Source organism: Lontra canadensis, unplaced genomic scaffold (genome assembly GCF_010015895.1).
Source record: "Lontra canadensis isolate GAN:19392208 unplaced genomic scaffold, GSC_riverotter_1.0 scaffold30, whole genome shotgun sequence".
Taxonomy (NCBI): Eukaryota; Metazoa; Chordata; class Mammalia; order Carnivora; family Mustelidae; genus Lontra; species Lontra canadensis.
In genome coordinates this window covers 2,706,588-2,731,491 of record NW_022631024.1, presented here as the reverse complement: position 1 = coordinate 2,731,491, position 24,904 = coordinate 2,706,588, and the positions used below count along the sequence as shown (strand labels likewise).

General features: G+C 50.0%; 1 protein-coding gene and 1 long non-coding RNA gene across 9 annotated transcripts in view; one reads left to right on the top strand and one right to left on the bottom strand.

Annotated features, from left to right (window-relative positions):
* The window catches only part of TNC (tenascin C), a 92,322-nt gene extending 70,951 nt beyond the window's left edge, over positions 1 to 21,371 (top strand). For all 7 annotated transcript variants that reach the window (XM_032865707.1, XM_032865701.1, XM_032865702.1 and 4 more), the window contains 11 exons: positions 3,024 to 3,146; positions 4,271 to 4,414; positions 6,478 to 6,597; positions 8,399 to 8,542; positions 9,311 to 9,441; positions 12,858 to 12,990; positions 14,454 to 14,605; positions 15,521 to 15,617; positions 16,528 to 16,689; positions 18,590 to 18,753; positions 20,625 to 21,371. In XM_032865707.1, the coding sequence (XP_032721598.1) occupies positions 3,024 to 3,146; positions 4,271 to 4,414; positions 6,478 to 6,597; positions 8,399 to 8,542; positions 9,311 to 9,441; positions 12,858 to 12,990; positions 14,454 to 14,605; positions 15,521 to 15,617; positions 16,528 to 16,689; positions 18,590 to 18,753; positions 20,625 to 20,735 (1,481 nt within the window). In that variant the 3' untranslated portion in view covers positions 20,736 to 21,371. The remainder of the gene's footprint in view (positions 1 to 3,023; positions 3,147 to 4,270; positions 4,415 to 6,477; positions 6,598 to 8,398; positions 8,543 to 9,310; positions 9,442 to 12,857; positions 12,991 to 14,453; positions 14,606 to 15,520; positions 15,618 to 16,527; positions 16,690 to 18,589; positions 18,754 to 20,624) is intronic.
* Positions 1 to 24,904, bottom strand: part of LOC116872510 — a 113,981-nt gene that overhangs the window by 23,376 nt on the left and 65,701 nt on the right. The window contains exons 2-3 of one of the 2 annotated variants that reach the window (XR_004383652.1): positions 9,302 to 9,551; positions 9,016 to 9,204 (exon numbers count right to left, since the gene is read on the bottom strand). This is a non-coding gene — a long non-coding RNA (uncharacterized LOC116872510). Of the gene's footprint in view, positions 1 to 9,015; positions 9,205 to 9,301; positions 9,552 to 24,904 lie in introns of those variants that run through there. The other variant, XR_004383653.1, reaches the window with a different exon arrangement.

The following is a 24,904-nucleotide window of genomic DNA, read 5'->3' as shown; positions in this document are numbered from 1 at the left end:
AATCCCATAGGCCTTCTTTGCTTCCCCAGCCCCTACTGATGGATTCGTAGGTTGATCCCTGTATTTGCAATGGCAAATGGAAGTTTGTGCCACTTCCTCCCAACAGCCATGGTCCCTCTTTGGAAAGTCCAGAGTTGCCAGGAGCATTTTTGGTCTCTGGGGAGCTAAACACCAGTGTGCCTCCGTGCACCAAATGGAGGGGCCCCGGAACAGACAGAAAACAGTTAAAAACCCAGCCACGGAGTATGATAGCTTTGTCTTCCTCTTCTGGAGATTAGAGTGCTTAGTGAGGAGCCTGACATGATTCCTTCACCTGTCTCCGTCATCGCCCCCAAACACACACCCTCCGTACTCCCTTCCACCCCAGAGGCCATGGGGATAGTCAGTGCCCCTTCTCCCAATTCCCAGAAACCAGCCCCCTTTCCCAGCCAGTTAACCTCTCAACTCCTCTGCCCAGTTCCAATTCAGATGCACTTGAAACCACGCACCACCTAGTGGCAATGACTTTGTGTCCGGGGGCCTGACCCAGCAGGCCTGCAGAGACTCACTCCTATATGAAGCAGGCTCTTCATGCTCCGTCCCTCGGGCTCTGACTCCCATGAGGCATAGAGACGGTAACCACCAATTACAAGGCATGTCCTCCATGCCGCATGGGCAGGGCAACGGACACTTTTATCTCCACGAATCACCGTGACACAGCCAGACCAAGGGAAAGCCACATTCAACCCACTTCACAGTTGGGGAAACTGAGACTAAGGGTGTAAGGTGTTTTTAGCTAGGAAAGCCAGAACAGAATTCAAACCCAGGTCAGTCTAACCCCCAAATCCTTGCTCTTAAACCATACTGGTTCCAGTAGCTATCCTCGCAGCTTAATATGGGACCTGGGACATATTAAGTATTTGGTAAAAACATGTTGAAGGGAGAATAAAATTTTTTAAATGACTTTTCATGGCCACCTCATTAAAGCAATGGACATTTGCTCCAGATTTGGGCATGGCAACTTTTTATGCAAATTGCAGATGGAAGCCCTCTTCTACTTCCTTGGGAGTTTTTAGCAACTCCAAATATTTCCCTAATGGAGTTTTTATTGAAAACCAAGCATCCACTTGGAAAAAGAGAGGCATCGCTGTGCTTATGTCTCCCAACTCTTCAACAGAATGATTTAGTTGCTGTGGGAGGCTCTGTCTTCAGGTTCCCGTTGACCATCTCCTCTCCTGTGGTGCTGGAGGCTTATGGGCACTATTTATGACAGAAGGAGATATGCTAAAATCACACATAGTCTTTCACACGGAGAAAGGCCTATCATCCAAAAATAGCACAACACTGAGCCTGGATTCCCATCCCTCCCAGGCCATTCCGTCAGGTTATTAAGCAAAGCTATTTCCCTGCTGCCATTCTGATGGAGCACGGCCCTCAGGTGCGCACGCTGTATGACGCAACGAATTCTGAGGTCTTCTAAGACAGGGCAGATAATATTGCCGTTTTGTAGATGAGAAAACCTGGCATCTAGAGAAAAGGGCTGTGACCACAGAGATCCATCTAAAACGTGCTGAGGTTTACAGTCAGAGCGAAGGGCCACCTGGACCAGGCTAGCCACAGGAGAGCCCCGGTGCCTGCTTTCACACACCTCACTGGGTTTTATTTTCAGCCAACCTTATCCAGGTCTTTCCTGGGAGTTGCTTCAAAATCAGGGTAGCCCATGGGAAAAAGAATTACATGGGGAAGAAAATAAAGAGAGAACAATCACTTTTACTGAATTCTTACTCTCTGCAAGATTCTGTTAGGGGTTTTACACCCATTAGCTCTGCTAATCCTGGAAAATATTCCCATAGGTGGGCATGACTTCTCCCACTGACAGATGGAGCAACTGGTGCTCACAGAAGTGAAGGGAACCGCCCCAGGTTGCCAGAGCCCTCCGCGGTATTTGGACAATCAAGATCTTCCAGGCTCCAGAGCCCTTGTGGTTTCAAAGCTTGGTTCCAAGGAAAGGGCAGAACCCCAGGCAGCCACAGAGTCTGACAACCAGGAGGAAAGGTCACAGGAGAAAGCCAAAAGAGGAGAGAAACAGAAATGGAGAGGGGGGAAAACATCTCCCCAACGTGGGCTGTGGGTTTTAAAACTTAATGATCAACGTGGGTTGGAGAGGGAAAAGATGAGGAAATGAGCTCCCCGGAGACCTGAAAATTGTTTCCTGATCTCTCTGGTTAAATATGGTCAGCTGAAGAGGGCAAAGAGCTAAGCCAAAAAATACACAGGAAAAGCCAGCAGAAACTGGGTTTTGCGGGGAGGTATTTATGTAGCAGAAACTGACCTGTGGGCAAGGCTCTCCCCGCAGGTAGACCCATGTGCAGGAGGTATTGTGTTTACTTTGCTTGCTTTCCAGGCTCTGGACCTCCATCCAGTTCTGGGAATGGGTTCATCGAGGTCAGTTTCCATGTCAATGTTATTTCCAGGATCCCCGGGCTGTGCTGGCTCTGCTGCCCCGTCCTGGGCCCAGAAAGGTCACACCACAACAACATGCGTCGGTGAACCAAACCTCAGTTTCCTCCTCTGTAAAATGGCTACAACCACACCTTCTTCTCAGAGGTTTCTAAATGAGGAGTAATCCTTATCAGTTACAAAGCACCACACAATTGTCAAGTCTTGGAATCATCTAATAAAAGGAACTAGAAAGCAAAGGTTTGGGGGAAAAAATGCTACAGCTGAGAAATTATAGGATGGCATATTCCAAGCTGTGAAACCACCCAGCCTCACTTCCTCAGGTATCAGCTGGGTGTTAACATTCTACTTGAACAAAACCTAATGCCAGCTCTACGGCCCTGGGCCCTGGGCCTGAATGAGGGACCAGTTGTCTCTGTCAAGTCACAACTTGACCACAGATCACCGCGGTCTCCATCCTCAAGGCTTGGCTCAGACACTAACTCTAGAGGCTGAGTCTTCTTAGATAAGGAATCCAGAGAGAATCATTGACGAGCAAGAGAGTTGACTGTTTCTGGGTTTCTCATGTGCTTTCTCCTTGATAGCTATGGGCTCTCCGAAGGAGATCAGTTTTTCAGACATCACTGAAGATTCGGCTGCTGTCAACTGGATGGCGCCCTCTGCCCAGGTGGAGAGCTTCCGGGTTACCTACGTGCCCATTGCAGGAGGTAGGGCCCTGGAAGGGGGGTGGGGGGAAGAGCAGCCCCTGGAGGGTTTGAGTGGGATAGTGAAGAGACTCTCATAACTCTGAGACTCCCAAATAGAACCAAAGAAAATTACTTCCTTCTGTTGGAAACCATCTCTATAGAATTCATTTGTAAAGGACTGTAAGGTCCTTGGAGGAAGTGCCTTGCAAAGGGTCATTTTATGAAGACCCTCTCTGGCCTTGAAACCCCTCTACTCCTATGAGAAATAGACCCCAGTGTTGTTTTCACACAATGGCAGAGACTCTAAATACACTGGTCCTTTTCTCTTTGAGCACACTCATCTGAAAAGCTGATCCTGACCTGCATGTATGTGAGGTTTTACCCTTTGGTCCTCAGATGTGTCCATCTCAGTGCAGATGGGGAGTTATGGCTTTGCTAGTGGAACTGGGAGTTCTAGTTCAACGCACAAGGGCCACAACAAAGACCGTGGTGGGGGCAGGGGGGATGCTCCGTCAGATCTGCGCAAAGACATTTTGGCAGGTGGTAGTGTGTCCAGAAAGCATGGCTGATACCTCTTCAGAGCAAGGCTGTAACAGCTCTATAGAAGTTTGGCTTGCTGGTATATAAGCTCTTTACCAGCCCTGAAATTCTAGGAAACAGAAATTGCAGCCTTCTTCATCAATATAAGAGCACAGTCTTGACTGTGACCATCTTCTTTTCTTAAAAGAGTAGGCTGTCTGCTGGGAAGGGAGTCTGTATACTCCAAAGCTAAGACAATGGGTTAAATAGATGAGATATACATTACATACTGAGCTTTTCGTATTCTTTGTGGGGGAAAATAAATAAATAAAAACACGCCAGCTCTCTACTGAACGGAAACTTGCCATTTTTAGCACATTGTGACTTCATGTTTTTTTCCTCTCCTGGCTGGTTTTTTGGCATCTGCACTGATGGAAAAAAAGCATTATACAAAAAGTAAGACGTCTTCTCTTATGCCAGAGGGCAGGAGTAAATGAGAGGAAGTCAAGAAAATGGTACTGGATCAAGATATAGTTTCGTTTCCAAATCAGATACACCCGTTCTTGGGGCAATAGTAAGTTTTAGTGAGGTTCACCATTCCTGATCTTGCTTTTGCCATGTTCCAGGGACACCATCAGTGGTAATCGTAGATGGAACCAAGACTTGGACCAGGCTAGTGAGGCTCTTACCGGGAGCAGAGTACCTTGTCAGCGTTGTCGCCATGAAGGGCTTCGAGGAAAGCGAACCAGTCTCAGGATCATTCACCACAGGTGTTTTTCTCACCTTATGCACGATTGCTTGTGACTCAACAGCTGGAAAAACTTCTTTTATTTGGGGAAATCCTAGTGGGAAATGGAGTGAATGTGGAGCACCAGAGACCTCATTTCTGGTCCCTGGCCTCTTACAGGCAGGGTAACCTTGATTTCATCCTTCACCGTCCTGAGCCTTCATTTCTTGGGTTAGTGTGGAAGAAAGAACACAGTTTGGGAGTCTTACTGACCTACATTGAAATGCCAAGTGTACCACTTAGAGATACGTGAGCTGTCAGTTAATTTCTCTAGGATCTAGTTTCCTGTTCTGTAAAATGGGTACAATTCTGCTTCCTTTGCAGGGTGCCATAATTTATGACATGATCTATTCAAAACAACCTGTAGATGTAAATGACTGTGCACGTGAATCCACCGGGAATCCTTTCAAGCAGGTGCCTCGCACAGACAGAGAACAGGGATTGCTTTAAAGTAACCGTTCCTAACTGGGCAGCTCCTGCATGCCAGGCACTGCTATTAAACCCTGTGCATTTAAACCAGGAAAATGCCTTCTATCATTCCCATTTTACAGAGGAAAAAACTGAGATCCAGGGAAAAGAAATACCTTGGCCAAGGCCACCGAACTACTACATGCTGGAGCAAATTTGAACTTAGGTCAGTCTCACTCCAAGCCTCGTGTTCTTCTAAAATAGAGGATTATTTTCCTATTATAACCTGATTTGTACAACGTACTGTAAGGAGGGGGAAATAATGAATTGCATTGAGGGAGAATGAAGTGGAAAATTTCTCTTCAGGCAGCCATGTCTCTGAACAATTTATCCTTTGATAGAAGAGCAATTATCCAGTCTAATCCATTAAGGGATCCAAAGAGCGGGCCTCATAGGAAATTTTAAAAATACCCTAATAGTCGAAAAGAGTTGATTATATGCAATTATAACATCCCATCTGAACCCAGAGTCCTCTCTGCTCTCCACACAGGCCCGTATTTCCCCCATAGAAATCTTTCATTCATGGGCTCTCCGGTTGCAGACGGTGGATGCACTCCCTCCCGAGGCCCATTGTCCTGGACATTTAAAGGAGATCCTGTACAGACGGGCTGAAGCAAGAAGGAGCTCGGAGCCGACCATGTGGGCTCCCGAAAGTACCCCGCCTCCGCCTGCTTCTCAGGCCGGTCATCACATCTCTTGGGGCTCAGGAGCCTCGTCTCTGAAATGAGCTGCTGACAGCTGCCCTCCAGCCTCCCAGCGCTGTTGTCCTGGGATAATTGAGTCATAAATGCAAATGCAAGAAGATCATAGTCCTATTTACATTAACTTCTGAGAAAGGGATGCTGGGTCGTTGCAGGGGTCGGTTAAACAGGCCAGCGTCCTCTGTCAATACAAGTCATTTGGGAATCACGTCAAAGATGCCAGTGATGTTAACAGCCATGTTACTAATAGCAGCGCCCATGACCGAGCGTTGCCCCAGCACGTTTCACACATGCAGTGCCTCGTTGATCCTTCTAGCAGCTGCCCTGGGACACCTGAAGAAATGAGGTTTGGAGAAGGGCACACAGACGCTAGGCAGAGAAGGCACACTAGAACCGGGGACTGACAGATTCTGGGGCTCCACAGTGCCCACCAACCCCCTTACTGGTGCTCTCACTCAAAGCCCAGAAGAGCCTCTGGCAGCCCTGACTCTGGGAGGCTCCCCGTTTTGTAAGTTCTTGCCCTGGGAACAGTGATGAACCACAGCGATAACCCCTATGATGTTTATACAGCTCCTTTCCACCTCCACTATCGTGTGAGCCCCAGAGTATCACTGAGGATAAAGCCAGACAGAATGAGGATGCCCCTTGCACAAGTGGGGACACAGTGACCCAAGAGAGCCCAGGCAGCAAGGGAAGGCATCATGACTCAAACCCAGGGCGTCCCCACTCCAGACTCAGGATGCGGAACTCTGCGCACACCAGGCGCCGTGTCCTAACCCCAGGAGTCCAGGAGCAGTGAAAGAGCGGAGCAGCTGTGGGCTGATGTCTGACCCCACCATGGCCTAGCTCTCCAACATATCATCATCTTTCTTTGCAGCTCTGGATGGCCCATCTGGCCTGGTGACAGCCAACATCACCGACACGGAAGCCCTGGCCATGTGGCAGCCAGCCATCGCCCCCGTGGATAATTACATCATCTCCTACACAGGGGAGAGAGGTAAGGCCATGTCTAAGACCCTCCCCACCAGGAGGAGTGTCTGTTGTGTCGTTCTTCCTCTTCCCTGTCATGTTTGGCCCAAGATGGCAAAAATACATGGGTAGCTTGAGAAGGCCAGTGATGTCCTTGTGGTTCTCAGAATAGACTCATGGGCTGAAGCCGGGGCTGGATAGGCCGGTGAGGAGGTCCTGGCCAGAGGGAAGCAAGGGAGACCTCACCCATCCTCCCCTGCTTTTTGACAAGTGAAGGGCATCAATGTTGTGGTTATACCAAGGAAGGCCAGTAGGCCATTTAGAGGAAAACTAAGGGCACATCTCCAGCATGCATGTGTTCCCCCAGCCTGTCCCCCTCACCTGTTAGTCTCCCTGCCTGTCACCATGAGCCTTCCTCTCCAGGCAGCAGCTCCCATCTCTTACAAAGAATGAGTTTAGAATCCATAGTCATAAACAGGCTATTTCAGGGGGCACTGGGGATCCTGGGCCTCTTAGAGGCTACAGAGGAGGTAACAGATGCAATTGAGAAATCAGAAATTTTTGTCCTCATGTTTGCAGACATCTGTGCTAATTAATTTGCTTAGTTGGCTGACTAAACACTTGTTTGGGGCACCAACACATCATGGCCACCAAAACATAAGATCAAATACAAGTAAGAGAGAGGAGAAAGAGATTGTTTTTCAGAGAATCAATTCATGCTTTTGTAATGAGCTACTCTAGAAGAAGACTTCACTATCTGAATCCCAAGGCATATGTAAGTTTCCTATTTTTCAGTTCAGGATTGTTTTACATGCAGTGACAACATGTAGGGACGCCGTGACCCATGCCTGGAGCCTCTGAAAGTCTGCATTCACTCCTGGGCCACTACTTAAGAGAGTTCTTTATGGGCATAGAGCAAGCTGGAGAGTGTGGGAAGAGAGATTTGGGGGGTTGTTCTTTTTATTCTTCTATTCATTCACTCATTCATCTCTTCAATTCTTAAATATTCCCAATGAGCGAACTCTGAGTCAGGGCAGCTGGTGATGTACCTACAGTGAACCCAAGCATTGTTCACAGGGAATATGGGATTAGTAGAGGCAGACCTAGAAAAGAGCCTGGTCCACGAGAGTGGGTTTCGTGGGTGAGAAACAAGACGATCAACTCATCCCAGGTTACCCAGGACTTTCCCAGTTCCAGTACTGAAAGTCCCATACCCTGGGAAATCTCTCAGTCCCCGGCCAGCCCAGGTGGTTGGTCACCTGTGATCAGGAAATAAACACACCCACCTGGCGCCATGCTTTCGTTTCCCCACTGGACTTGACCCAATGGGTCTGAGATGCAGTAACGAGGCTTTAGTATATCTGCAGCTGCCCGATTTTTGTGGTTCTCCAGCCTCATGATTTAACAACGTTTGTCAGATTATAAAAGCACATGAGAGTAAGTGAAAAAGAGGGGAGAGCAAGTAGCATTAAATCTGGGCAGCCTGAGGCTTGGAGATGTTAGCTGCAGCTCTCCTCCAGCTGGTTCCTGAGCCTCTGCTGCAAAGCTCCCCCAGACAGCGCCATATGGCAACACCTCCTGATCCCCAGGTCCCCTTCCTCCCGATTTGATGTGTGGAAAAATCCAGTCTCCATATGATAAATCCTTTGTGTATGGGGTGAGCGATCAAGAGAGAAAACAGGGCGTGAGTCATTTCAGAAATTAGACTTGCTTTTCCGCAGGGTCCCTGAAAGTTTCTGCTAGAAGTAGGTGTGTGCACCATGTGCCAAGTGTGCTGATGGCTAGCACGGCGAGCGGTAACCGCCTCGCTGTGTGTATTTCATGTTTAGTGCCAGAAATTACGCGCACAGTGTCCGGGAACACGGTGGAGTACGCTCTGACCGACCTCGAGCCTGCCACGGAGTACACACTGAGGATCTTTGCAGAGAAAGGGCCCCAGAAGAGCTCCGTCATCACTGCTAAGTTCACAACAGGTACAGAGACGCCGGGAGCTGGAAGCAGCCCACCCACAGCCTCCATCTTAAACAGCCATGCTCTCCAACCCCTTCTTTCTTAAGTCAGACCCTGGCAATGTGATGACATCAGCATCAGCTAAATTCACCAGCGCCCCCTCAATCAGGACCTTAAGAAACCCATCATTTCCTTTTGAACTGAAATGACCACGTTCTCCCCATGGACTAGGAAATGGTTTTAAGATGAGGGCTTTTTTAAAGTGTAAAACCAGTCCCCATTGGCCCTCAACCCAGTATTTAATGATCCTTGTTCTAGGCAGGGAAATATTTTTAAGAGAAGGATTTTTCAGGCATGTTTTCCTAGATGTCCATTAGGTTTTTATATATTGAGATCTTTTTGCAAACTGCAGCAGGCAGGGAAAGTGAAGAAGCATCCTCTTGTGGTAGGGGTGAATGCCAATATTAATATTCATCTGCCTGCTTGCTTATTCAGGACCCAGAGGGGTTGGGAATCATGTTCCCAGCTGTGTCTTTCTCCCCAAATCCACCCAAGGCCAATCTAGAGTGTGTTGGGCTCAGGAAAATCTGACCTTCAGGATGAAACGAACCACAGAGAATTCTGTCTTCAGAGATCACATGACTCAGCCTCCTCATTACAGATGGGAAAGGTTCCGCCCAAGGTCCTGTAGATGAACGGTAGGGAAAGCCAGGCTTCCTGACAACCCAGCCAAGGGAGTTTTGACCTAGAGTTGCTGACATATTTGCTGACAAATGACTTACCTTCTGCAGACCTTGATTCTCCAAGAGACTTGACTGCTACTGAAGTTCAGTCGGAAACCGCCCTCCTCACCTGGAGAGCCCCCCGGGCGTCGGTCACCGGTTACCTATTGGTGTATGAATCTGTCGATGGCACAGTCAAGGTATCTTGCAGTATATAAACTCCCCACTCCCATTTGAAACTTGGACGTGATCCTCAGTGGAAAGAAGAATCACCCCGGGGCTGTTTCTACATCTCAGTGCAGCTAGGCAGCTGAAAACAAAAAAATTAACAGGGATTGGATGCCATGCCAGACCTTCTCAATCATATCTCCAGCCTCCCTGTCTCCCTTTAACCAGAATCCCAGTTTTCATAGGTCAAGAACCACTGCTCACAAGACTTGCGGACGTTCTAGGAGCTTGTTGCATGGTCTTTTAATGTTTTATTGAGCAAAAGCCAAGGGTTTCTTTAGCATCTTCACCATAGATACAATATCACGATGGCGTCATTCCATTATATATTGAAACATACGTCACCACGTTCTTATGACAATTATTAATACTATTTACGACAAATGTTATTTATATTCTCTGCCCCTTAACATCTTTTCTTTTACCTTCCAATTTGAAATAACTTTAGCCCTTCCTTTCACGCAAGTGAACTTGATCTCTAAACTTTATTTTCTGAACTCATTGTTGAACTTTTCATTTTGGTCATCACACTCTACATTTCCACAATCTTTTCCTTATTCTGGGCTCATCCGTCTTTCTCTTGCATATTGTTTGTATCCCGCCTATCCTCTCCTCTTTATCTCTAAGAGTATATGTTACTGGTGGGTTTTTTTAATATTTTATTTATTTATTTGACACACAGAGAGACATCCCAAGTAGGCCGAGAGACAGGCGGGGGTGGGTGGGGAAGCAGGCTCCCTGCTGAGCAGAGAGCCCGATGTGGGACTCGACCTGAGCAGAAGGCAGAGGCTTAACCCACTGAGCCACCCAGGCGCCCTGTTACTGGTGTTTTATTCTACAACCTTTATAGTGTCTCCAAGTTCTATTCATTCGTCCGTTCATTCTTTTTCTGTTTCACTGCTGTTGTTTGGTTTGGGTCTTCATCTTTCATGGTGGAGACTTCAGCCCAGGGTCTGATGGTCCTTTTGTACTTGAGTCAAGAACGAAACAGCTTATTGGGACTTCCGACGGCAGACACAGGGCTTGCCAACTAACGGGGCTACAGGGCTTACCGCAGAATAAGCAAGTGCCCAGCGATTTTGTTGGGGGACTCGAAAGTAACAGCTCCGTAAGCCTTTTCTCTTGACCTAATCCACCTCCCTAGAGGATCCTCCAACTCCTTCAAGCCAAGCTGCCTGGAGTGGAGTTGGAGGAGGAGCCTGGGCCCCCGCGGTGCACACACCTTTAATTCTGTTCCCAGATAGCTCCGCTGGGCCTGGCGGGCTGGAATCCAGAGTCTTCTTTCTGGCTCAGTGTCTCCAGAGAGTACACCTCAGCCTTTCATCTGGACTGGGAAGGACAGCCATCCAGACTGGGGCGGGCGGGGTGGGGTGGGTGGTTAGGGAAATGGGGAGAACTTGGAATCTGTTCCTTATTTAAGCTGTTAAACAAACTTTTGTTCAGCCATGCCCCACACTGGCCTTCAAAGGCATCTTTGCTTTTGTACACATTCCGTTCCTGAACTTGCTGGGCCCTGCGGCATTCGTCAGCCAGCCTCGGGCTGGCCCCCCACCCCCACTCAGCCAGCTCTCCCCGCAGCCTGCTGGGTTCTGTCCCCTCGCTCGGTACCCCACCGCAGCCCTTCCCATCCGTCAGGATTCTGTGGACATGGCATGCCTCTGTCTGTCTCATCTGTCATCCACTTCATCCTCATGGACTTGTACTTTCTGTCCCTTCACTCTCATTCTAAAAGAAAGCAGAGCTAAACTGGTATGTCCAATCCACCATGTTTGACTAGAAGTGGACACACATTTCTAGTTACTCCCGTGGCCCTTCTTTGACTTGGCAGAACAACAGACTGACTCACTGTGTGCGTGGAGGCAAGTCCCTCAACTTCTCTGGGTGTCGTGTTCCCATTTGTAAAATGAGTGCAGTGGACTTACCAGCCCCCTTCCTAGAACTGAGCTTACCTCAAGTCCTGAGCCTCATTTCAATCTACCCTGATTGCCTAGAAAAGGACTTCGCACAGCCGCTGAGAGAGCTGAGTCGTAATTTTATCCCCAAGTAATTCAATGAACCCAGCTTAATAGCTGATCCTTCCCCAGGGACCAGACCTGGGGGCCACGTAAAGGTCACTGGGTCACATGTGTCAGCCTACTGACTTACCTTCCTGCATGTCTAGTCCCCATCACTGTATGTTTCACTCAAGAAAACCAACCTGGTGCAGGAGGAGAGAGTCCTGGACAGGTTGTGGGGAGACAGGAGTTAAGACTGGCCCCTGCCCCCACCACTTACGGAGTGAGAGTGGGTCCCTCAGCTTCTCTGGAAGTCAGTCCCCCGCCCCCCTCCCCCATGGAAGAATCAGGAGAGCCCACCTGCCCAGCGTGAGGATGCGAGAGAACCTTGCGGGACCTCCGCACTGACTCAGTATTGTCTAAACCTCGCCAGCCGTGTTTGCAGGTCACAGCACAGCTGGGCTGGGTTTGCTAGCAGCGTAGGTTGAATACCAGACACCAAGGTCATCTGCTAAAAAGTGAATTCGCTGGCGTTGGAAGCTGGAAAGAGGATTTGAAAAGGAGGAAGACTTCCTGAAAGCTGAAACAAATGTTCTCCAGACAGCAGTGCCGTGAGCAGTCACAAACTACAGGGGGGAGTGCGAAGAGGTCTGGTGGTGGAGGGACACACATGCCTCTCCTGGATATCTCTGTTCTAGAAGGAGACATGCTGGGTCGGCTCAGGCCTTTGCTCTTGCCTGCTGAGCTCCTGCAGTCATCCCTTGACTCGAGATCCCCACGCTGACTGCATCCGAACAGCTCGGGGAGCTTCTTCAGTATGTGCCTGGGAGAGCCCCACTTCCAGCTCTTACGATGTGGCCAGTCTGGGATGGAGCCCAGGCTTTGTATTATTTTCAAGCTTCCCGAAGGACCGTGAGAAAGAGCCTTATTAGGGACCACTGATATAACTGGTCTGAGAATCTAAACCCTTTGCCCTTTGTGTCATTCATCTTGCTTCCAAGTTAAGCTGGGTTCACTTCATTCACTTGTTCAAAAACTTTTTGGGAATCTGCATTCCTTATCATGATAAGCTTCAAGTTCCGTAGCTTGGCACTTTAAGGCCCTTTGTAATCAGGTCTTTGCCCACTTCTTCCACCACTCCAGCACCCAGCACAAAGTGTGGTTCACCTAGGTTATTACTTCCTCCTCTGTCCCTTCTGGCCTCAGGACCTTTGCTCATGCTGCCCTCCCCTGTCTCTCATGTCCAGAAGTGAGCATGGAGCCTGACATCGAGTGAGACTCAGTGGATCCTTTTGAATGAAGAAATGAATGGATGGGTGAATGAATGAATGTATCATCTATACCCTGAGGATTTATGTGGCAAAGGACTATTACATTCCTTCTTCTGCCCCTAGGAAGTCATTCTGGGTCCAGAAACCACCTCCTATAGCCTGGCGGAGCTGAGCCCCTCCACCCACTACACGGCCAAGATCCAGGCACTGAACGGGCCCCTGAGGAGCAAGCTGGTCCAGACTGTCTTTACCACAAGTAAGGGGCTCCGGGTGCCGCTGGGCTTTGAGATCGAACTTTGTGAGACAAGACCAACCCTCAACTTCTCCTCTGACTATGACTGAGTTTTTCCCTCAAATCTCTTAAAAGGATCAGTGCCTGCCTCTCCCTGCAAGCCCGAGGAATGTGGGTGCAGAAGGTTAAGGACCTCGTGGTGAGAGGGAAGGAGGGCCAGTAGTGAGAGCTCTGGACACAAGCCCCATCTCCACCACTTGCTCTGGGTGATTTAGGAAAGTTACTGCCACTCTGCAAGCCTCAGTTTCTTTATCTATGGGATTCACAAGTATCCCTTCCTCACAAGACCCCTGTGCTCTCTGAGCCCCTAGCCCAGTGTGCGGACCAGGGGCTGGGCTCACTATAAGCTGAGGCCTTTTTTTCCTTCAGCGTGTGGGCCATTACAAAACCCACCCATGATCAAAATCAAAACCAGTCCTCCCACCAAGCTGGTAGGATCATCAGGTCCCGTTTTCTGCAGGGGTAGCAGAGGCTCCCAGAGATGAAATGACTGTAGGTTCTAGCATGAGTGAGAGGGAGATCTGGGCTCGGGAGTTCCAGGCGTGGCCACCAGGTGTGGTCTGCAGACAGCAAACGTGCAAGGCATTTCTCTGGTGAATTCAGAGGACGTGCACATTCCTGAGAGGGGGAGAGGGGCCTCTGGAAAGCCCTGAGCGTGCGGTACCCAGAGGGCATCCCAGTGCCTCCTGCCCTTCACATACGGCTCCAGTCACTCTGCACACCCCTGCTGACGTTGCTGCAGAAGCCAGGGTCCCCTTTGCCAGAAGGGGTCAGGTCAGAACAGCTAACTCTCTGTCCCACCTGCTCGGCATAGCCCAAGATTGCGTTTCTGTCAAGTTTGACGTTGCTTTGCATCACATTAGAGCACTTGAACGTTTCCCAGGCATTCGTGTTTGGTCCCTCCCAGGCTCAGAGCAGTTAAATGACTTCTCCAGGGTCCTGAGGCAAAGGAGTACAAGTTCAAGACTAGAACTTTCGTCTTTGGCTCCCAAATCCTCTGAAGAATTCGGAAAGCATGCTTGTTAGATGCTCCATAGAGTGCCCTGATCCACAGCGAGCCACCGACTTGAGCTAGACACCCAGCCATCCTGCCAGGACCTGGGTCTGCTCGAGGTAGATCAAGGTCAGCCTGATACTCGTTCCTCAGAGCAGATCTGTTCTCACCCCACCACCCCGCTGACATCACTGGTGACCTCCATGAATAGAAGGGATGGAGCTGGGTGCCTTACAGCCATAATCTTTAAACCCTCATTGCACTGCTGCGAAAGAGGCTTTATCCCCGACTTGCACACAAGAGAACGGAACCGGAGAGAGGTCAAGCTGCTTGCCTCTAGACATCCAGGCAGCATGCAGTGGGGCTGCAGTCTGAAAGCTCCTACCCCAATCTTCCTGCTCTAAGAGGCCCACTCTCCCTTCTTATCCTGCAGCTGGGCTCCTGTACCCATTCCCCCGGGACTGCTCCCAAGCAATGCTGAATGGGGACACCACCTCTGGCCTCTACACCATTTACCTGAATGGTGATAAGGCTCAGGCTCTGGAAGTCTTCTGTGACATGACCTCTGATGGGGGTGGATGGATCGTGAGTATCCCCAGCTCTCAGGACTGGGGCCTGGGGGCAGAGGGCACAGCAGGGGCGGTGGGAAGGGGAGGGGGAGGCATGTCCACCCATGTACTCAGACACCGATGTTTGGAGGTTTTGCAAGATCGTGCCTGTCATCCAGAGACACTCAGGTGCTGTCTCTGAAAGAAAGGAATGGGGAAGAAACTGGGGGGGAAAAAAAAAACAGAAGAAAATAATTTTCTTGTAATTTATCTGATCTGATCCTCAAACAACTCTGTGATGCATAAAAATGAGGGCGGTCATGGAGCCCAGTATGTGGCTTGATTAACATTTGCTGTCTACCACTGTGCTAAGAGTTTGATGTGAATTATTTCAATCCCATTTCTGTTTGAGCTGGGTAGTATTTTTTTTAATTAATAAATCTTTTTTTTTTTTAATTTGAGAGAGAGAGAGAGAGCAAGAGCATGAAGGAGGGCAGAGGGAGAAGAAGAAGCAGATTCCCTGCTGAGCAGGGACCCTGATGCAGGGCTCCATCCCTGGACCCTGGGATCATGACTTGAGACGAAAGCAGATGCTTAACAGACTGAGCCACCCAGGGGCCCCATAAACTTTATTTTTTAGAGCAAAGTGAGCATAAAGTACAGAGCGTGCCCACATCCCCCTGTCCCATGTGCATGGCCTCTCCCCAAATCAGCGTCCTACCCAGAGTGATGCATTTAGACCAGGTGATCCATCTTAATTTTTAATTGACCCATCGTAATTTTTAATCCCTGTTTTTCAGGTGGAGGTGGCCTGCCCAGAGTCACACAGCAAGTTAGTGACAGATAGAGCTGAGGACTGGTGCTTTTCCCACAGCTCTGATGCCCTTCCTCTCAGAGAGATGCCTTCTCTTTCTTCTGAGACCTAATGTGCACCCTGATTCTTATGTTCCAGGTGTTCCTGAGACGCAAGAATGGACGTGAGGATTTCTATCGTAACTGGAAAGCCTATGCTGCTGGGTTTGGGGACCGCAGAGAAGAATTCTGGCTTGGTAATGCACCCCTGCCTGTGTGCGTCCCAAGTGCCCATTTCTGCCCTTCTTGTCATTGTTCCTAAGCCACAGCAACCCATGGGAGAGAGAGAGAGCCTAGGAGGAAACAGTAGCTCTGGTAGTAGACACAGGATACCAACTCTTCCTTGGAAAAGACTTTAAATTCTCTAGGTCATTAAAAATAAAAATGTGGTCCAGGAAGAGCCAACAACCAGACATGAAGGATAGCCTAGATTGAATTCATTCACTGAACCACATACAGACTCATCTTCACTGATATTATTAACTGTTTCCATCCTGGGCTCCAGGTGCTGGGATGGGCCTTATAGCCATAACCTGGAACACCCAGCACCTGCACAAGCTACAAAATTCCCGGATTGCACGTGGGAAAAGAAGAATGAAGTCGTGTGCTCACAAGAATCTAGCCAATAAGCAGTAGAGCTGCCACTTGAAATCTCCCCAAACACCACCACGAAGCCACCATCCATTCGTCCATCCATCCATTCGCGCAGCACGCACTTTCCCACAATCTCCCTGCAGGGGGCACTGTTCCGCGCTCCGGCGCCGTCCCTGGGAAATGTCCATCCCCTTAGCATCCACTGCCTTCCTCCTGCAAGGGGCTTTGGAGGTTAAAAGTGCTTTCTCCACCTTATCTCCTGGATCTTCACGATGCCCTAGGAGGTGGGCAGGGCAGAGATGCCACCTTGAATTTCCCTGAGGCTCAGAAACACCCTAGATTTCACCTGGTGTTGTGCCAGCAAGGAGCAAACCAGACCAGACCGCAAGGCCCGGTCTGTGGGAGGCGGAACCTCTTTATAGAGCCTAACCGCTGCTCCTACAGGGTGATGGAGTAGAAGCAATGGCCTCAGTCACTCGGGCTTCCTCTGTAACCCTCGCCTGTCCTCCACAGGGCTGGACAACCTACACAAAATCACAGCCCAAGGGCAGTACGAGCTCCGGGTGGACCTGCGTGACCACGGGGAGACCGCGTACGCCGTCTACGACAAGTTCAGCGTGGGGGATGCCAAGACTCGCTACAAGCTGAGGGTGGAGGGCTACAGCGGGACCGCAGGTAGGGGACAGCCACACGCCCTGCCTCTGGAACCACAGAAGCCTTCCTTAGGCTTTTAGCTCATTCCTCCCTCATCCCTTCCTTCACGAATCCATCCACTGATACGGTCAACAAATATCGGAATCCTTACTAGGTACTAGACCAGAACTTCAACTGGGCAGAGTAGGGTAGATACTTTGGTCACCAAAGCAGAGTAGGGTTGGGAATCAGAACAATACGTCTTTTTCTTACCCATTTTTAGATATCAACTGAGCCTGAAGACTCACCTAACCCACTGCATCTAAATGTATTTATTTATTAAAATTTCTTGTACATACGACCCCCCAGGGATCCCATTAATGAGCAGGTGCGGACACACTGAGGTTCTGCGTTTCTTACGGGTTCCCTGGCGCTGCCGCTGTTGAGGATGCTGCTGGTCTGTGGACCCCACTCTGGGTTGCAGGCATTGACTCCTTCCCCAGCTGCTTGCATTCTTTCGAGGATACCCCTGCAATGGGGTCATCTAGCCACAGCCCCCAGACCCCATGACCAGAAGCTCACTACCTGCCAAATGGTCCTTGTGGACCTTGTCCGGTGCATAAGCTAGCTCAGATCGTGCAGATGTCATGGACTTGGAACGGCCCCTGTGTGCTTTACCGGCTCCTCATTAGAGAAGTTAGTAAGGAAGCCACACGCATTCAGGCCTATGAGGGAGCCTCTCCTCTTTGCAGCTGTTCCGCAAGCATTACCCCCTTCCGATTGTCAGGGACACTGGTCCAGGAAGATGTCCCTGTGACACAGATGAGGACACTGTGACCCAGAAAAGCTGGGTGATTTGCCTGAGGTGGACCCAGGGGGCGGGCTTGTCGGCAGACAGGTGTGCTTCGTAATGAGGAGGGTTCGGGTCTGACAGTATCGCCACCCTTCCCTGCTCTGGGGTGGCATCGGGTTATGTCTATGAAAACAGAAAAGGCAGAAGCTATGGTACCTCCCCAGCCTCTCTGAGCCTCGAGAAGAAACATCCATAATGGGGAGAGTCTCCAGAGAAAGATTTGCTGTCTAAGGAGAGGCTAGGCGCTTACGAGATCACCGTGGCGGTAGTAAACACAGAGAGCCAGGGGCCGAGATGGTTTTCATTCTTGTGTCCCTCGAAGAGGTCTGACATTTTATTACGTGGCAATAAATATCTGTTTGAGTGAAGTGGCTTCAGGCAAGAAGGATATTGTCACCGGGTGGGAGGGTGGCGGGGCGGGGGTCACTGAGCAGCGGGAATGTGGCTACACCCGCCTCTCTCTGCCTTCATCTCTAAAGCCCCCTCAGGAAGGGGACCGTGGTAGAGCTGCTCCTGGCGGCAGCCTGCACTCCACAGGAGGGTACCTCGTTTCCTCCATACCTACCTGCTCCTGGTCGCTTCCTCCTTAACCAGGCATCTGAGGCCCTTTGAACCTTGCTTCAAAATATCAGTCCTGTCTTTCCCTCTCTGAGCCCCATTATGTAAAGGAATGCAAAACAAAATGATCAAAGCAGCGAAAATCACAGCTGTTATGCGTACCCCTCTACCTTCATATCCACTGACTGTCCCCACCGCACACTGAGGTGGGCGGAATCAATGCGCTGGTTCCCTTTTCTAGAAGAGAACACTGAGGCTCAGCTGAAGGCCTGACATGGGCCAGTCATACTGTGGAGTGAGAGCCGGACCCTCCAAAGCCATCGCAGGCCTCTTTCTGGCACATTATGCTACTTCCAACAGCCATGAACCCTCGAGGGTTCCCCTCCAGTCCTGTGCTCGACACTAATTCTGGGCCCGAGGTTCAAGGGCAGTGACCCCAGGATCTTTCAGTTGCCACCCCGGTTCTGCCCTTCCAAGCCCCTGAGGAAAACCCGTGCTGGGACTCCTCAGATCCGTATCTCCTCTCCGCAGGTGACTCCATGGCTTACCACAACGGCAGATCCTTCTCCACCTTCGACAAGGACACGGACTCAGCCATCACCAACTGCGCCCTGTCCTACAAGGGGGCTTTCTGGTACAAGAACTGTCACCGTGTCAACCTGATGGGGAGGTACGGGGACAACAACCACAGTCAGGTGAGCCAACTGTGAGGGTCGAGGGCAGGTGACAGGGTGGCACCCCTGCCCCTCTGTCCCAGCCGAGACTGGGGGCAGTAACCTCTGGGACATGGTGTCACCTCTGTTCCCTCAAGGAGGAACCTCGGGGACACAGGAGGTTGGGTGAAATCCTCGAGACAGCACCTTTTAACCCGTGAAGATCCCAGAAAGACCACTGGTCAGTGGATTCCAAAACAGAGAGTTCTCAGCAGACAGAGCCAGAGTCTGAACTCCAGAAGGAAAGCAGATTAAAGGGGAGGCATCGAGATGATGCGGGGGCATAAGTGGGGTGTTCTTTCCACTTTATGATGTTGCCCCAGGGTACTTTCACTCTAGCATTATTGTACTACCTTTCTTTTCTCATCCCCTGCCTCCAAAGTGACACAAAGTCCTTCTGGAAACAAAAACAAAAACAAAAACGCATGCCCGAAAGGAAACTTCTTTTTCCATCCTCCCCCCTCTCCAATGTGGGCTGACATGAAAGGCCACGAAGGAGTTAGGGGTGCCCCGTCCCAGCTCTGGCTCTGCTCTGGCAGCCGTGTGGGCTCGGTGACCTCACTTTCCCTCTCAGGCCTCAGTCCCCAGCATAGAACAAGCAGGGTTTGCGTCCCGCTCGGCACCTCTGTCCGAGGGACAATGGGGGGCAGAGGAAGGCAGGCCAAGTACTTCACCAGAACTGAGTGGTTACAGACACATTTGCCCATGGGGTGAGCCAGCCATTCTCACACCCGACCTGCCGTCGGATTCAGAGACCGTCCGCGGTTAGTGAACGCCAAACAGAATCCCATGAAGTGTCTCTATTTTCTTGCCTCATTTTACCAGCCATTAACTTCTCCAGGTCTCCTCACAGCCCCATACCGCTAAAGAGAAGAGAGGTCAGAGAATGAGGTGGTGGCCGCCTAGAGGCACTTGCAGAAGCAGACCGTCCCCACCCCTCCAACCACACCATGGGGCAAGGGGCATTATGGGTTTCAACAGGCAGACTCTGCTATCTTTAGACTCTGTGGGAGAGTCAACATGGAATTAGGAGGCCCAGACACAAATATAATCTTTTCTTGAGGAAAAAAAAAATCTCTGGCCAAATTTCTAAGGATGCTTTTCCCTGTTGGAGATGAGAGAAGTCATATTTACTTCGTACCCACAATGTGCCCAGTACTATGATCGCTCTCTCACAAACTTATTTAACCCTCATAGCATTCTTCCAAGGTTGGCACTTCAGACCCAGAATGGGTTGGGGATGGGGGGGAAGATGGTGAAACTAAAGCCCGGAAAGGTCTGACGACTGGTTCAAGACCATTTATGTCTCAAGAAAGAGCCTTAAGGTTTAACCCTATATGTCAGGTTGTAAAATTTGTGTTCTGCCTGTGTTCTTCCTGCCATTCCAGACAAACCCTTATTAAAACAGTCCACAGGAATCCTGGGAACTAGAGACTCCCCTGCATATAGCTAGTCAATTCTGTAACCTCCAAGCATGACATGAATTCCTTCAGCACCTACTCCTACTGATGGGAGGTTTCACCAGCCACCATTTTGTTTCACAAACCACCATTTTATTTCACAAGCCACCATTTTGTTTCAGCAGCCACCATTTTGTTTCACTATGGGAGCTCAAAGCTCAATGCAAATGCAAGTGGCTTCTGACTGACATTTGAAAAACTGAGTCAGATTCAGCCAGCTCCTTTGCAAGTTCTCAGTACACGGATCAGTACACAGATAGGCAGTAGACAGCTGTGAGATATCAAATGGTCAGGTTCAGACAGAACTCCCTTTGTTCCCATCGACCAAGCAGCAGTAGTCGATGAACACCTTGTCTAGTGGAAACCTATCTGGAGGCCTTCTCTTTTTCATAGGGTGTCAACTGGTTCCATTGGAAGGGCCACGAATATTCCATCCAGTTTGCTGAGATGAAGCTGAGACCCAGCAACTTCCGAAATCTCGAAGGCAGGCGCAAGCGGGCATAAATTCCAGGATCAACTAACTGGGTGGGAGAGGAGCAGGGCCCAGAGGAAGAAGCAAATTTTACCAAAGTCTCAATACAACCTGTCCAACCATCAAGCCACACCCGGGTATTTGGCAGGAGATAAAGGTGACCGTGGATCATGGGGGCCGATGACAGGAGCACTGGCCTCCCCTTCTCTGCGAGGACTTCCTTCGCACCAAAGACAACAGTCTCCACAGGTGTCTGTTTCATTGCTTGAATCAGCAAACATCTCCCAGTGACGGCGTCGAGGTGGTTGTCTTGGGTGGCTCTGGAAATGGGAGAGGGGTAGGCTGTACAGTGGTAGTTTGTGTTAGAACCGGCTGTATTTTACACAAAGCTGTATAAGTATCATTATTTTTGTTCGCAGTGATTCGGTGTGTGTCATGGGAGGCTGTTCCCCCCTCCCCGCCTTTTTTTTTTTTTTTTTTTTTTTACATTTCATGCAACAAAAACCAGAAAAGCAATACTGTTTGGATTTTAAGGATATGATTAATATTATTAATATAATAATAATGATGAAAAGTAAGAATTTTTAAAGAGATCTTCCTTTCCAAAACACATCTGGACAATACCTGATTGTATTTTTTTTTTTAATAAAAACACAAGTACTTTTAAATTCGGCTGTTGTTGCCTTTCGTTGTTCAGCCTGAATTCCACCAAAGCCAACGTACTTGAACAGAGGAAGGAATGCAGGAAAGGAACAGAAAGAAACAGTTAGGAAAAAGGGAAGAAGAGAGGGGGCCTACAGGCTGGGAGAGAAGAAAGCACTTTTTTGAACAGAGTTGAACAAAGTTAGAGAAAGTTTACCACTTGAGACTGAGCTTCTTGCTCAATATTTTCAAGACTAAAAGTGGTTTCAAAGATGCTTTTATACCCATCTTCTAGAAATTCCATGATATAGATGAGGAGATAGCTGTTAACCCAGCAAGGATCAACATGCCCAGCGGCAGACTAGCTGAGTTCAAATCTTGGCTCTACCATCCCCTAGTTCCCTAATCTCTCTGTGCCTCAGTTTCCCAATCAATACTCACACTTCTTAACTCTGTAGCATTTCTGTGGAAAAAATAAACACCAGCCAGATGAGCCCCTGAACGTGGTGCCTGGTGTGGAGGAGGTGCCAGTAAGAGTCAGTTGTCTTTATGATCACTTTATATATGACGGGCTGGGGTTCATGGAAGGGCAATGACTCGTCCACAGGCTACCCACCCAAATAATCATAGGACTGGATTTCAACTCAGGTCTCTGGCCCCCATGTTCTTGCTCTCCCTCGGGACCCCGATGAAAATCCCTCCTTTCCCGAGGAAATGTGTGCCCTGAGTTGCGGAATGATGGAGTACAAAGAAGCCCAGAAGATCCTTCCTACAACCCCAAGATCTTGGAAGGAGAAAGAATGTCTGTTGGGAAGATCTCCCCCTCCCCTACTCAGCACCACCCCCACCCCGTGTCACCCATCCCCAGCCTGAATGCGTCTAGGGGTGGAGGAAACTCACTGCCCAGCACAGCAGATCTGCTTGTACTCGGGCAATATCAAATATGGGGTCAGAACCCCACATTACACATTCATCTTTGAAAACAGGGTGGGTTGAGGGGTGGGGAGAAATTCCCAGTTCATTCTCTTGGGAATTTTCAGCAAAGGGACTTATTTAATGAAAATGTTTGGGCTTGATAGGCCTCATTCAAATGGAATGTGGTGGCTCAGACTTGAGGACCAGAAAAATTTTTGGCTCGGGCCAGATCCTTCGCGGCTGGGTTTATCTTGCTTTAATAAATGCTGTCACGTTATATACACAATGGGCTGCTCCAGATCATAAGACTCGTTGCCTGCCATTCCGCCATAGCAACACTCGCCGTGCTGTGTAAACCTGAACAACCTCAAGTGGGAGGCTTAACCCTCTGCTAGCAGCTCCCTGGGGAGGCTCTGAGAGCCACTGCCATCCTCTCCCGGCAAATACAGATGTAAGGAAGCGGGTGAGGTACTTCCTAGAAGCCACACCAGAATCCAATTCCCCATCAAACAGGGGTCCTTAACCTGGTTGCAGAAGCCCCCAGAGGGGGATGGGCAGGCAGAAGGGCCCAAACCAAGACGCGCAGAGCTGCCCACGTCCTGGTTAAAGCATGAGCTCGCCACTCCTCAAACATGTCCTCAGTCCCCGACTCTGGGTTCCTTTAGGCAACGCCTTCCTCCTGGAAGGGGTCCTGAGACTCCGCCTTCTGGGACACTCTCAGCTGGGAATGAATTTCCAGGGAGTCTGGCCTTCCCTTTGCCCTTCCTCCAAATGCTTCTCTCCCTTCCCCCTGCTTGTACCCTTCAAGGCCACCCTGCATGGATTATGTCAAGGGACCTCCATGCCCTCAAGTTTCTGGTTGGCTATCAGAATGGAAAGTGCTGAGACACTGGGGGGTGGGGCGAGGGTGTTCAGGGTCCTTACTTTCCAGCGCCACCTCTGTGGCATCACAGGGGGCTGACAGTTTCCCTCCTAGCTCCTGTCCATGGGCTGTCCCCACTCAGCTCTCTCTCCAGCTGGCAGAAAACTGTCCCCTCTCAAGTCCCTTCAGGCCTGAGGATGGTCCCACACCTCAGCCACTGCCAGCCCTGGGGTGGCGTGACCCCCTGTGGCTCTCCTCCTCTTCGTCTGCACCGCTGGAGACAGTCCCTCTTCTCCTGCCTCTCCTGGGGACCCTGACAGACAGGCCCCTTCTCTGGGACACTGGGCACCACTGTTGTCGTTGGCTGCTGTCCCTACACCATTCTTTCCACTCCCGCCTCCCACCGTGGAAGCCACAGGGGAAAATACTCCCTCCCACTCCCCGCGGGAGCTGGGGCATGTAACTTGAACTCTGTCCACTGGATACCTGCAGAGGGACTTCTGGCCTTGAACAAGGAATGCAAATCAAAGAGCCTAGGAGGCTGGTTTCCCCACGACCACCACAGTGTCTGCCCACATATCCCCATCCATTGGGACAATCCATCCCACCTTCTCCCTTTCTCAGCCTGCCCCTCCCATGCCATTCTTCTTCCCACCATTCCCTGCCAACTCCAAGTATGGGACGGGTGCGGGGGGGTGTCTCGTGGGCTGTGATGATCGACTCTCTTCTCCCCCCAGGATTCTCTTTTCCCCTTTCTGTTTCAAAGTCAGTACAGAATAAACCCCCATCGGTCCAGCACTAGGTGAACAACGTAACTATGGACCCTGGTCTCTCAGGAGTTTCCATGCCGGGGGAGGCTGGCAACAGCCGCCGCACTAGACAAGCAAACCGAGGGTATGCTTGGGAAGCAAAGCTGAGACACTACAGGAATATCTAACGAGGACCTGAACCTGACCGGGAAGGGTTCCCTGAGAAAGGACATCTGAATCGTGACCTAAACGATAAGTAGGAGTCAATCAGGGAGGAAGGCAGGGAAAGTAGAGGGCAGGGTATCTCTAGAGGCCCTGAGATGGCCAGACTGTGCAGAAAGCCAGCCAGGAATCCTGTCTTGACGGTTCTTCCACTCCAGGATAAGGATTTCAATCTTTTTTCTTTCTTTTTTTTTTTTTAAGTTTTATTTTTTATAAACATATAATATATTTTTATCCCCAGGGGTACAGGTCTGTGAATCGCCAGGTTTACACACTTCACAGCACTCACCATTCAATCTTTTTTCTTAAGTGCGATGGGAAACTGCTAAGGAATTCTAAACAGGGGAGGGTTAGAGCCCTATCTTTTCTCCAGGCCATCTTTGGGATGGGAAGTGCCACAGGGGCCCATGGGAAAGGTGATGGAGTTTGAGTAGGCATGTTGTCCTGGAGATGGGGCATCCAGTTCTGAGAGATGTTTAGAAGGAAAAACCCACAGGACGTGGGGTCCCATAGAGCTGCTCCTCATCCACACCCCAGTTCCAGAACTTCTCTCAGTTCCTGCAGGGGTGTCTTCTAGAATCATCTCCAGTGTCTCATTAGGGGTGTGTGGAGCTGGAGTCAAGGCCCCCTGAGCCCCAAGAACCAAGGCTGGCTGCAGGGTCCCATAGTACCAGGCCTGGCTCCTTGGACTTTGGATTGGGGGGGGGGGGGGCGGAATCAGAGAAGCTCCTTGGAGGTTACTGTTAGAATGGCATTAATGCCCTAAGGTGAGGCTGTGGTGGAACACAAAGTGTGAAGGGGTGGGGGGCCT